Source organism: Gavialis gangeticus, unplaced genomic scaffold (genome assembly GCF_001723915.1).
Source record: "Gavialis gangeticus isolate Ggan-Ray unplaced genomic scaffold, GavGan_comp1, whole genome shotgun sequence".
NCBI classification, from domain to species: Eukaryota; Metazoa; Chordata; order Crocodylia; family Gavialidae; genus Gavialis; species Gavialis gangeticus.
In genome coordinates, this window is record NW_017729022.1 from 59,281,853 (window position 1) to 59,298,557 (window position 16,705).

At 44.5% G+C, this 16,705-nt stretch overlaps 3 protein-coding genes across 5 annotated transcripts in view; 2 read left to right on the top strand and 1 right to left on the bottom strand.

Moving 5' to 3' along the window:
* The window catches only part of NR2C1 (nuclear receptor subfamily 2 group C member 1), a 102,416-nt gene extending 97,730 nt beyond the window's left edge, over positions 1-4,686 (top strand). For all 3 annotated transcript variants that reach the window (XM_019515068.1, XM_019515070.1, XM_019515069.1), the window contains one exon: positions 1,657-4,686. In XM_019515068.1, the coding sequence (XP_019370613.1) occupies positions 1,657-1,831 (175 nt within the window). In that variant the 3' untranslated portion in view covers positions 1,832-4,686. The remainder of the gene's footprint in view (positions 1-1,656) is intronic.
* A 1,957-nt stretch (positions 4,687-6,643) lies between these two features.
* Positions 6,644-12,191, top strand: NDUFA6 (NADH:ubiquinone oxidoreductase subunit A6). Its single transcript, XM_019515805.1, is given in 5 exon segments — positions 6,644-6,653; positions 7,315-7,412; positions 7,414-7,627; positions 10,254-10,369; positions 11,938-12,191. Coding segments are annotated over 5 exon segments (570 nt in total). The 3' UTR covers positions 12,070-12,191.
* A 3,181-nt stretch (positions 12,192-15,372) lies between these two features.
* SMDT1 (single-pass membrane protein with aspartate rich tail 1) overlaps positions 15,373-16,705 on the bottom strand; it is a 10,962-nt gene continuing 9,629 nt past the window's right edge. The window contains exon 3 of the mRNA XM_019515072.1: positions 15,373-15,686. The gene's annotated coding sequence lies outside the window, so the exon portion shown is untranslated. The remainder of the gene's footprint in view (positions 15,687-16,705) is intronic.

A 16,705-nucleotide genomic window follows, 5' to 3' on the forward strand; every position in this document is an offset into this window, starting at 1 on the left:
TACACAAAATACATGTAAGATCTTTGGGGTTGGTTCCCATCATGCCTAAATTGAATGTGTAGCCAGGCTGATCAGCTGATTGGGGCTCTCAGCTTAGGGAACACATCAGAGTCAAGAACCCTACTGCACCCTCAGTGCTAGGAGTGAGGATTACTGCTCTCAGCCTCAAGGACATACCAGAGCCCTTGGCTCCAGTGCACCCCAAAAACAGAGCATCAGTCGTATGATTGGCACTCAGCCTCAGGGGTGCATTGGAGCTCTTGACTCTGCTCTTGAGGCTGGGAGTGTCAGTCAGCTGACTGGCTTGCTACTTGCTGGTGTACGGGGAGCCCAGGATCATGAATCCATGGCTCCCTCTGTACCATTATTATGGCACAATTGGGATCCGATCTCCAGTCCCACAATTGGTCCTCCTGCCATACACATGTAGCATGGCAGGAAGCACAGTTGTTGGGATCATAGATCAGATCCCATCGGCTAGGAACAGACATTACACATAAATTGGTTTAAGTTATCAGAAACTGGTTTAAATCTGTAACAGAACAGATGTTCAGTGCACATAGATCAGTTTGGCTGAAACTGGTTTGATATAAACCTGGTTGAATGTAGTATCAGACTTAACTGATTTGGCTTAAACCAGTTCATGCAATGTCTGTCCCAGACCCCTTGCTGGTTTAAGATAAAGCAGAGTCTCCCAGCATCCCTGCATGCTCTCTGTGCTGGGCAGGGCTGACCCCTCCCTTCTGCTCCCTGGCTGCAGCTCCCCCCACTCCTCCCCCACAGTCCTTAAGGAGGAATCCCCCCCCCTTGCTGAGAGGTGTCTCTGTATTAGCTAGCAGACCATATGTTGGTTACATGGGTGCTGAATCAACAGGCAGAATCAACAAGTAACTGGTAATGTCCCTGTTTTCTTAATTGGGTGATAAACACTGTTATCAGTTCTCTGCTGGGCTAATCGGAGCTCCTCAGCTCCATGCTGTGGAAGGGAAGGCTGCTTTAGCACCCCGCAGCTTCTAGCCCGAGCCACTGCAGGCATGTGCCTGCATTTCTGGGATGTCTGTCCTGTTACGAAACTGATTTAGCCTAGCCAGGTTAGACTAACCTGCAAAGATTGAATCAATTCAGGCTCAGGCTTTTTGAATGGCTGTCCCTAGCCATTGTGCCTTTAACTGAAGGCCAAGGGCTTAACTGGTTCAGAGGGGCATGAGCTTTCATAGGCAGCAACGTATGAAACAACCCTTGTCAGATGTATGTATGTTACTTACTTCCACAAATTTAGAAATGTCTTGATGCATTTTCAGTAATAAAAGTGTTTATTTGTTGAAGTTTAAAACTGAACTGTAATTACTGGACTATTTGTAGGCTTGGTTCCTCCTGTAGTTTTATTTTGTGTGCTACAGACCCTAACGTGCAATCTATACATGGTGAAATGCCTACTAATACCTTTGGACTGTCACAGTGCAGTATGATCACAGTTTCCACAAGCTAATATTTGATCTCTCTGAAACTGACCTTTTTATTGAACTTTTACCAACAGCATAACCCAGCAAGTTTTTTGTTTCTTTTCTTGCTGATAACACAACAAGCTAACATCAAAATGAAGCCCCTCTGCCTGTACAACTTGTGTAACCTTCTTCTGCCAAACATGTTTTTCAGGCTGTCTAGACTTCTTCTCAGACTGCCTGCACTGAGATTGATGAGTGCGGCCATCACAGAAGAACTGTTCTTTGCAGGATTAATTGGAAACGTTCAAATTGACAGCATCATCCCATATATTCTTAGAATGGAGACAGCAGACTACAACTCTCAAATAATTGGTCATGCTGTATAAAAGTGGAAACCAAGGATTTTATACCGTGGCAGTCATGGTATATGCATACTCTGTCTCCAAGAGATGGCAAGAAGCCTTCCCATGCAACTTTAAAAGAAGGCTAAAATTTTTCCTTTTCAGCCCACTTGGGAAATGCAGTGGAGTGTCTTAAGGAATGTAGGACGGCTTCCTTTATGCATCTGGTTTTCAAGGACATGTAAATTACTTAGCATCTAAAGAAAATCAAGAATTGTTCATCCTATTTTTGTAGATAGAGGAACCCAACATATTTGTTTATGAATCCCAAAACAGAAAACTCCAGCCCCCTGAAGAAGAAACACAAAGCCTTGACTGAACTAAAATGTCACAACCTAGTCTGATGTGTTAAGCTAAATAAATGAACTTTCTTGGAATTGTGTTTTCAGTGTTTTGCTACTAGTCCATTCTCACTGACTGAATGAAACAGGCTGGTCAGAAATCTTGAAAAGGCCAAAGTATTTCTGTTGAAATGAATCCTTTTTAATAAAATTCACTTTTTTAGCAACTTTGGGAAGAGCTGAAGTTCTTGGTGAATGAAACAGTTGATATCATTAAAAGTACAGGGAAATCATAGAAAACTCACTGCTTTTTTAAATGTTCTGTGTATACCTCGATACAGTTGGTTAAAGTGCACATCCGTTGCCAGCAATGAGATCCATATTGATGACTACTGGTTTTCTGGATATCAGGGGGCTAATACATTTTAATGTTGTATAGTGGTGCGTAGCAGCTAGTTGTTTTATACTGTGGAAAACTAATGTAAGAATAAACTCTTTCCCCAAGGTAGTTTATGATGTCAATTTCCAGTTGTATTTTTCTAACTGAATACCTTCACTATTGTTTGAGCGTAGAATACGGACTGGCAGGCCATCACAGTGCTATTCATCCTGATCTGAAGCCTGGGTCCCAGAAATGCAGGTTTTGGTCTCTTCACCGATGTTTGCCTCTCCTAAGATTTTGCATAAAATCCATAGGCAGATCCAGGATTTCGAAAAGAGAATCGCAACCAGTATAGCAAGGGTGACTGCATCTCCTACTTCCAGACCACCCCACAAGAGCAACAGTGAGGGACATTTTTTAAGTCCCCAAATTGTGTATCTCAATCGATTCCCCCTTCCCTTTCATGCTCAGCAGCACTTCACCTCCCCTTCCATTCCCCCCACGCCACACTTAGGCCTGTGGCTGTGCGAAGGGGGGTGCCACCTGCTGCTACAGCTATCCCAGCTGTTCCCGCCCTGCCTCAGCAAGGCTGCAGGAAAGCAGCTGCATGGCGTCAGACGGGCAGTGGTGAGTGCATTCCTGCTCCATGCCCCAGCTGCCAGGCTGGCAGGAAACACCTGGGGGCCTCTGGAGGTCCCCCTCCCCCAACTCAGCTGGGAACAACCTCAGTGGGAGTAGGGAGAGGGGGATGGGAAGGAAAGGGAAGTGACACTGAGCATGGGAAGAGAGGGGTGCTGGAAGAGAGAAAGATCCTTTTCTGCTTCAGGGACTTAAAGAATCCCTGGCTGCTGCTCCTGCAGTGTGGCTTGAAATGGGGAGGGGCGGGAGGTGCGATGGCACCACAGTATCCCCTCTAGATCTACCTCTGCATAAATCATTTCCAGTTCTTAGAATACAGATTCATGCTTCTGAAAAGGAGCTTTCAGACAATTGATTTGTTTAGTAAGATAGATAATCCTAAACTCTTAAAACAGATCCAGGAATATAGGGATTGTTTAATTCTTACATCAGTATTGTTCACTTATTTGCAGCTATTTTAACTTCTAGAAATCTGCAAGTTAAGATTGGAGGTTAGGTTTTAAACCTACTGCTGCTCAGATAAACGGACCACCTTCCAACTCAAGCCCTCTGCTTTTCTAAAAACCTGCTGACCAAAAATGACCAGATAATCTCTTGTTACTGCCAGTCCAATTTGTTTTCAGTTCCATTCTAGTGAATAGTTTTTCTGAGCCGCTCTGATGTTGGAGAAAGACTAGCCATTTTCATTCTTGAATTGTACTGTCCAATAGCATCACTGCACCGATTACCAAAAATTAAAACATGGAAAGTTGCTGTTCCGTGAACACTTAGAGACATTTTTCTTAAAGTCTAGCTGGATAAGACTTTCCCCCACCCTTCTTCTCTCCCAGTACATTAATTTATTTTCAGTGTTGAGTCTTCACAAATCTGACTGGCTTGTAGCCAGTCTAGACTTACCAAACTCTAGTGTTTGATTAGCCGATAAAGATGGCCCTTTTGTCAGTTGAGGGGTAGGATTATTTTCAACAGCTTTATCATTTTTGATTTACAGAGCAAGAAAAATGATTTTTAGTAAAAAAAAAAAAAAAAATTTGAATGGAAAAATTAATAGTTTTATACATTTCAGAATCCCATCAATTAAAGGTGGGAGCACTGTTCTAAATAATGAACTGAGTAGTTAAAAAAAACAAAACAAAACATTTTTTTTTCTTAAAAATGTATATTGGACATATCTACATATAACTAGTTAGTGTATTTTTTACTGAGGGTATTTACTCCTACAGCTTATAGTTACATTTTCAGCTATTTCAGAAGAATTTTATTGCACTGTCAACTGCAACAACAAACCTGTCCTGTCACTACACTTGTTCTGTCTTTGATCTTGAGTGTCAGTGGAAGTCATTAGCTTGGTCATTTTGTTCCATTTCTACAACTTAACTGGTAGTTGAGTTTTAATGTAAGCATTGGAATGTCACAGTAATTGTCTTGTTGTTGTATAAAAGCTACTGTAAATGTCTTGAAACTTGTCTAAGATTGTAAATTCTATTTTGGCTGTATTTTTTAAAATAAATTGTAACTTTTTATTATAGACTACATAACACATCAGTTTGTTAGTTTTTAATGAAAACAGACATTGACCAGATCAGTGCATTCAGTTGTAGAGGGGCTGTCCAATGACGTTCACACTCTTATTAGGCGGTGTAATATTGTCATGTACAATACTGGTATTTTAACTGTTGCTGGTATCTCACCGTTATCCCTCAGTTTTATAACCTTTCTTTTCCAATTAACCTTTGGCTTCTGTGGTTCCTATTTTTTAGCCACTGAGTTTGGGTATATAATAGATTTGCTGCTTTATAATAAAACTTTGACTTAGCAGCACAAGATGGCTCATGGATTGATGGCTAATACACTACTTGCTGCAGTGAATTCTAATAATGGATCTTCAGGTCACATGTTCTGTTGATGTATGTTTTAAGGATGTTTATTCAGTGCTTCTAGAGCTAAAAGAGTAAGGATCAGTCTTAGTTTGGATAGGAAATACAAATGCAATTTTCAGCAGTTTTGATTCTGGTCTTGGTTTATATTGATTTTAAGTGTGATTGAAGAAATTGCTGATCTACTCTGGGCTCCGTGTTTAATGTTATAAAGTCCCTAGGATCCTTCTCCACCTAGAATTGCTGGTAGGCTTCATACTGGTAGCCTAAATACTTTAAATAAAAACATTATCTTTATGTTTTTTTCAGTCAAAGGACAGGTTTTTGAATGTAAGCTAATTCAGTGTCTGCCTGAGACTGCAGAAAACCTGCAATAAAACCCCAAGTGAAATTCCATCTGTTTCAAGAAGTTCTTAAGCCTGAAATACATGTCCCAATATAAATACCTGTATGACCTATCTGCTGCCCGTTTTCTTCACGGCAGATGCATCCAGTCAGTGTTGAGTGTAGTGAGAGATCTGGGTGACCGGTTGCAAGAGCAGGGAATAGAGTTGGAGCAACTGTCTGCTAGCTGCCAAAAGCCAGGTTCTTCTCAACCTTGTCACAGAGCCCTGTTCTCCAGCTACCTCACCAGCTGCAGTGCTTCCTCTCTCTCCACCCTGCTTCTCAATCCATGTTCCTTCCCACAGCCCTCCAACACATGTAACTTTAAATGGAGGGCTGAAGAAGAGTGGTTTTGACAGGAGTGCTTCCCTGGTGAATAACAGAAAACAGCTGGAGCACAGCTTCCCTCTAGCTTTGGCTCCTTTCTGCCACAGTAAAAACACTATTTCTTCCACCATTGTTTGCTTCCATATGCATCCACTTTCCTTCCATACTTTCCCCCTGCTCTTTCCTACTCTCCCCCTGTACTTTTAGCATATTTTTAACTCGCCATCCATCCATCCTTTTTAACTCATCCCTTCCTCGTCCTGCCCCCTTGTTTAATTTCTCTCAAGCATAAGACATGAAAACATTGATACCTTTCCCTTCTATTAGCATTCACATGTGAGGCCCTCCTAACCTCATATCTATTTAGCTACAACTGGTACATTCAACAGCAGGCACTTTGCTCAACAGGCAGGCATGGGCAGCCTTGACCCATGCTCTTTTCTCCACCAGCTGCAAAGCTGAGCTACCAAGAATCAAAGGCTGCACACGTCTTGCAAGCTCACTACTACCTGTCCTTCCCTCTGTGGACATAAGGAACAATCGATTGCCACTCTTTTATGACAGGGTTTTTAGTTGAAGACTATTATAGCCCCCCTCAGTCTTCTCTTTGCTAGATGGAGAAAAGGGGGGAGAGGGAATAAACACAGAGACAACTGTAAGTGCAATCAAAAAAAAAATTGCAGGGATCAGCTCAGCTGGGCAGCCAGATCTGCACAAAAGTGCCTACAAATTCTCATGGTGAAATCCAAACACCATGAATAAGTCTTGGTTTTGTTCTCTGCATTTTTCTTATAGCTACCAGACTTGGCAATGCCATGTTGCTGGCACTGTCCCCCGAAGGGAAACCATGGCATGGCAAGACGGAAAATGAGATCTGCTTGGTTGGATTCCTGCAAGTCTTCCTACAATGGCAAGTAGTAAGATGCCAAGATGTTTATCACAGCAGGATGCCTCTCCTTTGCGTTTTGAAGGTGCCACCTCTCAGCCAGGCACGGCAGCGTCATGCCACTGGTTTTCACACTAAACGTGGTTTGGAAAGGGCGTGCTGGCACGTCTCTGCTGTGGCCTGTGGCTCCCGAGCATTTTTCTCCCACCAACATTTTTTCTTTTTTGTTAGGTGAAACTGCATTTGTACTTGTTACTTTGCTCTGAGGTAGCTAGCAGGGTGCTCCTCCGCTGAGAGCCACAGGATGCATTGAAGGGTGTCGGACGAGCTCTGCATGAGTCTAATGGAGGGCGGGGGGAGTTCATCCCAGGACGTAATGACATCCGAAGTGGTGGTGCTGGTCAGTTAGGAGCGAGGGGGCGTGGGCTTTACCTCAGGAAGGCAAGTACCGGTGACTCACTAGTACAGTTGAAACCCCCGCTGGACTGCTGCACAAATGGGATGCAGCGTTTACTAGAGATTGCAACAAATGTCCCCCCGTTCATCTCCCGGGGCCTCCGCAAGCTCCTGGACGTGCGGACCTTGGCTGGCGGGAGTGGGGGCAGCCTGCACTGAGCACCACCTCCCCCTCAGCTTGGCCGCCTCCTCCCCAGAACCGTTCGGGCGGGCGGGAAGATGGACAGCGGCTTGAGCCCAATCAGTGAGCAAGCTCTCGGACTTCCTCCCAATCAACTGTCCGGCGGGGCGGGCCCCGCCCAGCAACCGGGGAGTGGCAGCTCTCCAAGCCAATTAAGACGTCGCGGACGAACTCGAACCCTGCGCAGTGGCTGAGGCGGCGCGAGGGGTGTTGCAGCTCCGGCACCAACATGGTGGCGGCCGGGGCCGGAAAAGTGGCGGCGGCTGTGGGGGCGGCGGTGAAGCCCATTTTCAGCCGGGACCTCGGCGAGGCGCGGCGGCGGGTGCGGGAGCTCTACCGAGCCTGGTACCGCGAGGTGCCCAACACCGGTGAGGGGCGGGGCGGAGTCAAGGTCACGGGCGGGGGTGGCTCCGCCGTGGCCCCGTGTCCCTTCCTACCGCCCCTGCGCCTGGCGCCCGGGAGCGGCTGCAGCGCTTCTACTCTGGCGGCGCTGGGGATCACGTGACCCCACCCGACTCTACTCTCCGGTGTTAACAACCCTGGCAGCTCCCAGCAGCCCCCGGGGCCTGTTCCCAAGGGCTGGGGCTGTCCACCAGCTCCAGTGCACAGGGCCCGGGCTCCTGACGCCTCTGCTTTCCCACTGCCAAGTGTCCGGACCCACCAGAGAGATCTTCTCCCTATCCAGTGTCTGCTCCGGCAATGGGCAGACAACCTGGTTGGATGCGCCCTTGAGAGACATGAGCCAATGCCCGTCAAAGAAACGATGAGGCTCTTTTAAGGGAGGTCACGAAGGGTGCGTCAACTGGTTTGCTGTATCGCATTGTGGGTGCGATGCATGTGTGCTTGGCACAACTGGGGAGAGGGAAGGGAGCAAAGGGCACCAGTTCATAATGAGGCAGCCGGGAGGGGCTTGGGTCAGGTCACGCTGGCTAGCACCTGCTGCCCCCAAATGAGTCCAAGGAGCCAGTGGGCACAACCCAACAAAACTCTGCCCGGAGACAGGTGTGGAGGAGTTACAGGAAGATGGCCCTGTGCTCGCCTGTGTTCCTCTGCCCAGAGCCTCCTCCCTGGTTGTATAGATGGGCAGCTTGGCCAGGGCCAGGAGGTCCTGGGGTGAGAGATAAGGAGTACATAAAAGAAGAGGTGTGGGGAGAAGTGCAGCTAGACTCTCAGGAGAGGTCCTGAGGTAGAAAAGTGGCCTGTCAGACACAGGCCTATTTGTTGTTCCAGGGAACATGGGCCTAGACCCACCAAAGCAAACTATAAGTTTCCCTTGCAAGGAGGCCACTACAGGTGCCCAGCAGATTCCTTGGGACAAATGAAAAATAATACAGGGTTGGGAGTGAGGTCACAGGTTAATAATAAGTGTGCTGAGCAGGGACCCCGAGCAGAGCACACCAGACACTGCCCACTGGCCCTTGAGTGAGTCCAAGGAGCCAGTGGACACTGCCCAGGGAAGCTCTGCCTGGAGATGTGAGCAAACAAGGGACAGGAAACAGCCCTGCAGTCCTCAGGGGTCCTCCTGCCCAGAGCCTCCTTCCTGGTCAGATGATGGCCTGCTTGGCTAGGGCCTGCAGGAGGTTGGCTAGGAGGTCCCAGGACCTGGTGGGGCCATGGATGCAGAGTGCATAAAGTGTGGGGAGAAGTGCAGCCAGAACCTCAGGAGAAGGTTCATGAGGAGGTGGAAAAGGGGCATATAAAAAAACAAGCTATTGGGCTACACAGACCATTGGACTAGCCTTGTGTGGTATTTCTCATGTTCACTAACCAAGCTAGTCTTTGTACAATGCTGCTCTCTGTCCACTGCTTCTGATAATGTGGCTCCTGTTTCACAGCCCTACAGGCTGTTTTTAAGGCTAAATTAAACCATTGACTTTGGTGCAAAAATAACTTTCAGTGAAGCACTGGATGCATTTTCAAGATGCCCAAGAAGGCTGGATTTTGTTCTGAGTCTGAAAAAGATGTGAATTTAATCATGACTACAGGATTAATGAAACCACAGCTTTTACTTTTGTGTGGCTGTGGCTTTTATAGGTAATATATAATATAGCAAATTTAATGCATATTCCAGTATTTTTTTTTTTTTGCTTCAGTCTTGAACTGAATAATATAGCCATGGGCCCCTCACATAATACTAATACTTCTACTTTCTTTTATCTGGAGCAAAAAGGTATCTTGTGTTTAAATGCAGTGATGCGCCACACCATCCACATCCCTTCTCCACCCTGCCCCCCCTTCAGAATCTTAGATCTGCCTATGATCAAGGTCATTGGTCCAGTGGAAGCTGGGAACCACAGCTCTAAGCATGGCCTGCTGTCTTTTGACTTCAAAACAGGGGCATGAAAAGTAGTCAAGTGGCACACGAGAGTATCCAACAAGGTCTAGGCACTTCCTGCCACTGACTGCTGCTCCGTCTTTTTTAGACTACCCACTTCAAAACAGTGAGGTCAGACCTGCTGGGTAGGCTGTTGGAAGCATCTAGTTAAATATCTTGCCTCTGCTAGTGTGCAGAGATACACGTGTCTGTACAAATGCCTGCTCCTCTCTGGCAGGAAGTGGTACTGTTTTCCCCTTGGTGGTAAGATGTGTGGATGCCTTGTGCCATTATCTTCTGCTTTACGATGCTGCACACCTTTTTTTTTGTCGCTATTTAGTGCAGTTTTCAATGTGTCTGTGCCAACCTAGTACTTCAGACAGACAGAAGGGAAATGAACCAGATACTGCATGCATTTTTGATCTTTTCAGACAAGTGATGGATAAAGCTATTTTAATTCTAAACCATAAAGATTTATCCCAACTGTCTGCTTCTGGAAAATTGGGCTTCCAAAATCCCATTAGAACAAATAGAGCTTTTATTGCTGTTATCAGCTGACCTGGCAAATACCCCAAGAACAAATTTTTCCTTGCAGTATTTTATAGGGTCAAAATTGAGTCTTTGGTTAGAAACTTCAGAGCACAGATGATGACTTCTTGAGTATTCTCTTCTCTTTCTAGTACACTTGTTCCAGCTGGACATCACAGTGAAACAGGGACGTGACAAGGTACGGGAGATGTTCATGAAGAACGCCCATGTTACAGACCCAAGGGTGATAGACCTGCTGGTTATCAAGGTAAAACAAATGACAAACAGTGTTTTTGTGTAGCGGAGAAAGCAAGTAATTTGGTATGCAGTGAGTGGAGATGCAGGTTCTTTGCTCAACAGAGTTCTACAGAACAAACTAAGATAATGGAAATAAACCCATTAGATTGGGAGTAACAGGCTTCCTTGAATACGTACGTCAATCATGATGACTAGATGTAAAAATACTTTGCCCCTTTCCCTACTAAAGGGGCCAGTTCCTTTATAATGGACTTCTTGCTAAACTGGAGGAGCACAGGTAACTAGTCTTTCCTTGTTCTGCAATTGCAAATAGGAATTGTCAAGCATGTAAAAACACTGCCTTTAGCTTCCTGTGCATCTTCTTTAAGAAGAGATGTGTTGTAAGACTCGTAGAAAGGCTGCTTTCAGTATGGAATTTACCACTTCATATCATAGCTTACCCACTCTTGTTATCTTCTTGTCCCTGAATCAAAAGAAACCCATGTTACAAACAGCTTTGGGCTTAAGAGTCTAGCATAACACTAGCTCATTTTTACAGCTAAGTTTGCGAGATGTGTACATTAAGCTTTATGCCTATCTATATCAAATGGTAACAAAGAGAGAGCATGTTCAATCCATCTGGAGTAACGTTGCATTTTAGAATTGGTTGTTAATGCAAGTTTAGTTGAACTGTAAAGTTGTTAAGCAACAGAAAAAAAATAACTGCAAGTTGCTACAGGTCAATATGGCATTAAAAGCAAACATGAATATGGAATTGAGTTTAAGCAAAAAAAAGTTATTAATATAGGGATTCTTCTTCCTACCTCTTTCCCCCTACCCCTGAAAATTAACCAGATTTATAAAGCTAAAATAAATCATACTTAACATGCTTGATTTGAGCAAATCTCTGAAGTAGGAGAATGCACAGTTGTGATATCCAGACTACTTTGTCTGTCTTGTATTGCTATTGCATGGCATTGCTACACATAAGGTTATGGTATTCAGTATGACAAACCTGCTATTTTTTATTTTTTTGCTTTTGTGCCATCAGTGAATATTCTATATCTAAATCTACTGATGGATCTGGAATTGCAAGAGGCTTTTTAAGATGCAGGTGCCTGGAAACCAGAAACAATGGGGGGAGAAGGGGAGCTGTTAGTTCAGAAATTGTGTGGCATTTTGTTGGTTGGGGAGGGGGGATTGGCAGAAAGGCTAGTCTTGGCATTTCTTTTCCATGCTGCTTCTGCTGCCAGGCTATATAGGAGTGGATGGATATTAGGCACGCAGGTCACAGAGAAGGATGGATTTCCTGCTCATTGCAAAAGTGTGTCAAGACCAGCAAAGTTGTTAGCTTGTCTAAACTTGTTAGCACCAGATGTTAGGAGACAGTAGTAGAGCCTAGAATGCTGTAAGAGTGAGGTCACTCACTAAAAGCAGTAAATAACTACAGAGGCCACCAACAGTTTATTAACCCCTCCCTAATACTAAGAGATGCAAAACAGTGCCTCTCAAAAACTTTGGACTATTGGTTTTAAGTTTAAGCAACTACAGCTGATCTGTAACTGGAATTTTGTCTATGATTTTTTTGTGTGTGTGTAGGGGAAGATTGAGCTACAGGAAACTATTAATGTATGGAAGCAGCGGACACACGTCATGAGATATTTCCACGAGACAGAAACACCGCGACCCACGGATTTTTTGTCAAAGTTCTATGCAGGCAATGATCCCTGAAACAAACTGACTTAAAACTGAACATGTATTTCACTGTCTTGTTGCAAATAAAGCTCTCTATGCTGAAGAGAGGCTCTTAAGAAGGAAAGTAACCCTCCTTTCAGCATTATGTGTAGTGTCTTGTTCATTGAGTCTGAATCTTCTGAGTGTACAAACTGTTCTGTGCTCTTAACTTCCTTTGAAGTATCATGCTTTCTCATCCTACTTCAACTGTACTTCAGACAAGTAAAATCCTTGATGTAGACAGAAGACACTAATTACAGACTGCCTCAGAAGAAGCTGGGAAAATCTTTTGCATGCAGCTATAACTGAAATTCCATGCTGGAGTGAGAGCAGCTTTTCTGGAAGGCAGTTGATCAATAGGCAGAATCCAGCACAATGACAGAAAAAAATGTAACTATTATAGTAGGTAATGCTGGTCATTTTATTTCAGTCATTCAAAGCTTAGCTGTTCTAGAAGTACCAGAAAGCTGGATGGATGTTTTGGTGAGAGCAAAGAAAATGTTAGGGGTGTAGACTTCAGCCTAAGCTGGAGCTATGGGAGTTGGGGGTCTCTAGATGCACAAGTAAGAACTAGATGGTCATCAGCAAGGATCCTGGTTTTCGCTGCTGAAGAAATTTGAATTAAACCCTTGAAAATCCCTCACTTGCTGCCCGAGCCCTGGGTGCTACTATGGTACAATGGAAAACAGAGCCCTTGTCAATGAGTCTCACAGCCTGAGCAGAGCCTGTGGGTAGGGCAGGAGCAGGTTCCCCATTGTGGGTTCAGGCTAGGCTACAGAGACCCCAGGGGGAGGGCAGCAGGGTGGGGAGCCCAAGCCCACAGCAGCCAACCCACCCCTGTCCCTGCCCTATGCACAAATCATGGGGGCACACCCTTCCCCCTCTCCCAGAGTGCACAAAGGGGTGGGGGGAGTCAGCCCTGCCCTGCCCCCCCAACAAACTGCCTGTGGCTCCATTCCACTCCCTGCCCAGACCCTGCAGCCATGTATTCTATCCCCAGGCCCCAAGCACTACCCAGGCTGGGCAGCAGCTCCAGCCCTGCCCAACTCCCCCACTATGGTGGCCTCAATTCCCTGCCCCCTGCTGCCCACATTTACCTGCGGGAGCTGCTCTCCAGGCTGCGTAGTGGCCATGTGCATATGTGTGTGCATGCACATGGCACCCCCGCCTGACCACCCTCCTCCTAGCCCCTTGCAGGCTGGAACTGTGCTAGCCTGCAAGGGGAAACACACTGTTTCCCACATTTTTCTCCTTAATGAGTTTTTCCATGGCAAATGGAAAATCTGCATCCCTGGTAATCGGAATGCAGCTCCATTAGGAGTGGATGCTGGTCCATACAACTTTTCTACTTTACCATCCTCTCCCCACTGGCTGCTCTTCTGGACTAACAGAGGTTTTCTCCCTTTGCTATCACTTTTCACCTAGTTTCACCAGCACGTTAATTCAAATTTATAGTTAGCATAAAAATCTGCTTTTCCTTAGAGGACAGCCTGTAAACAGTTGAGACAGTCCATACTTTTTCATCCCGCTATCCAGTTCTCTGCTCTGAGAACGTTTAACTCAGGCTCTGCTAGAGCAGCTAAGAACATATAAGGTAGAAGTGCCTACAAACCCCCTCTGGGTAGGTATGGCATCAGATTTGAAATCAGGTATGATTTTGAATGGGGAGGTGTCTCTCCTGTAAGCTTCTCTGGCCAGATCATACTTAGTCTCCCTTTTCAACATATGTAAGGCTTCAGATTGAATGAACAATGCTTTAAATAGCACTGATCCTTACTACATCAATTTTCCGTCTTAAAGTACCTTTCCAATTGCGCTCTTCAGACTAATATAACCTACGGATTTCTCCCTGAAGTTTCACATCAGCACTACAAAAATCCCAAAACAAGTTTAAATGACTTGTTAACCTATGCATTATCATCCAGTCCTTCCTTCAGGAGATGGTGTAAGAGTTCCAGTTATGGTAAGCCATAGGTACACCAGGCTATAATTAAGCTAAGGCTCTGAAAAAGAGCTTGAGAAGAACAAGCCTCATGACCACTGAATGGCCTGATAAAAGTCAAAAATAAAAAACATGAATAATTGAAAAAGTTGATCCAAAGAAGGGAGTAGCAAAGGCAGTAGCTGAATAACTCAAGAAGTAAAAGAACCCACTAATGAGGTAGAGATAGAGAGAACCTGAGATGCAGGTGTGCAAACTCAGCAAAAGAAACAAGTAGACATGGACATCTCAACCTAAAGAGGAAATTCAGCACAAAATTATGGCATTTCAGGTATAAAAACAGGTGCTGCAAGACTTGTTTTTCACAGTGACTCCAAGGAGTGTAAGTGACATGCTTATTACAGGCAAGTTTCACTGTCAGCAAAACCGGCTGGTAGATACTCCATGTGACAATAAACCTCTCTGAGATTTGACACTGAATACTTCAAGTCGTTCTTTCTGTGTTGCCTCTGGAACCTGGAAGGCTGTTTGCTAGCACTGACCTTCCAAAACACACCAGCACCAGCAGTCTGCACAGTAAAAGTGACAGAAGCTAGAAACCACCTGAGAACGCACCATAGGCCTTAGCACAACAGACGGCTTCTTGAGAAGGCATAAAAGCCATTAAAGGTTTGAACGTTGTCCCCCAGTAAAACAGAAATTTCCATGTGCTCATGGAGCTTACTACTTGCCTTAAAAAAGGCACAAGAGATAACATACAATACTTCCTGCATGTTTAAAAGAAGTTGTACACAATAAACTCTCATAGCTACATACAGGAAAAAAGCTTGGATTCTTCAAGCCCAACCTGTCAGTCTGCATGGTATGCAATTTCTTTTTAAAATATTTTTCATTTGGAAGTACAGCCACATCACTGCGTAAAATGAAACATGCTCCCCCCCATTATTACTCCCTTCACCCATTATTTCTCCCTCTCCCCCTTCCTTCTCTACTCATTGTTTTCCAGACATCCACCTATTTATATTTTCACTGACTTCCTATCACACTTTTAGCTCCTTTCCTACCTCGGAGATCTCAGAACAGAGTTTACTAATGCCTGAAGAAGGGTGCTTGTGCCCAAAAGCTCGCAAAGAATGTTTTTCAACCTGCGATGATGTTCTATATTCTTATTTGAATTGTTTTTGTATATTGAATGCTGACAGCTTTTAAGTAAAGTGTTAAAATTTCAGTATACTTGGTCCTGTCATTTACAGTAAGTAAAGACTGATGTATTATCTACAGGGAAATAAGGATAGATCAAGACAACCATACTAAACAACAGGAACTTAGTTAACAAGCAAGAAAATAAACAATGAAGCTTTGTCACAGTCTTTCCCTGTTTTATTTGGGATCTAATCACTTAATTTCCCATGCTGATTATGAAAGGAACCCCAAGCAGTCTCTCAGGAGGTGAAAGGTACAGTATGCAAGGGTACCAGAGCTATGGTATGTATAACCTTCACACCCAATCTACACTTTTCCTCTTACAGAAAGGCAGAGAACAGTCAATGGTAGAGTAGAAGGTCCAACTACCCTTCCCTTCCTCTTTAAAAAGATGGTGGAACGTGAGGCAGCGATGTCAAAATCATCTTGTTGTCTTTGCCTTTCTCCTTTCTGTGCTTCTATTACAGTCCTGCAAAGATGTGGAAAAAAAATGTTATCCCGCACTACAAAACAGTGCTATTACTCTGCAGTCATGCTGGATGGATTCCAGTCCATAAAAGTTTTGGGCAAAGCACATAAACAGTCATAACGAACAACTTTTCTATACAGTGCTACGCTTCTAAAAACATACAACCTGAACTCCTGGCTTCCTACCGTGATTGCAGCTACATAATTTGGTAGCAAAAGCAAACTTTGGGAAAAAAAATATGGCCAGTGAGATTATGGCAGACATGTTTAGCAAAAAACATATTCACCAGCTAGATATGGGACACATGCAGGGTGTCCATACTGCTGGACTCCCCACAGGAATGACACATAGTTCGCCTAAAATAAATTTTTTCCATTTTATCCTGTCCTCATTGCAACTTGGTGCAGCAAAGAAAATGAGAGGGTTGGAGTAATAAGCCTAGGAGCAAGCAGCATATAGTTGACTAACTCTCACTTTCTGTCATTATAACAAAATTTACATAGCATTCTTTGATTTGAAGGATCAGAGTACTCAAGATAGTATCAATACAGATCAACTGCTACCTGTGAAACAGGCTCTGGCATGCTGGACAATAGTCATTCAAGGAACAGGGGGGTTTTAAGTAGGTAGAAGGTACTAATATTGGAATTACCTCTGGACCCCCAAGCCACCCTCACTATGCATGCAATATGAGCCATCAAATCCTATGGTGACACCAAAGAATCTTTGCTTATTTCATATCTGATGCAAATGACAAGACTTAAAATACAGCATCGATTTAGTTCTATGTCAGAAGGAAGTGTCATTTACAGCATCTGTTTTTTAGAGGTATTCTGATGTATCAGTCCATATCAGATTGGCACTGCTAAAAGGAAAATTGACAGTATCGGCAATCAACATTTTTTGGCCAGTGTAGCTGATAATGTCACCGATAAATGCCATGTGCATGAGTGCAGCTGCAGCATGCACACACCCAGGAATGCAGCCCTGCAGCTTGGAGAGCAGGGTCCAGCTGGTAA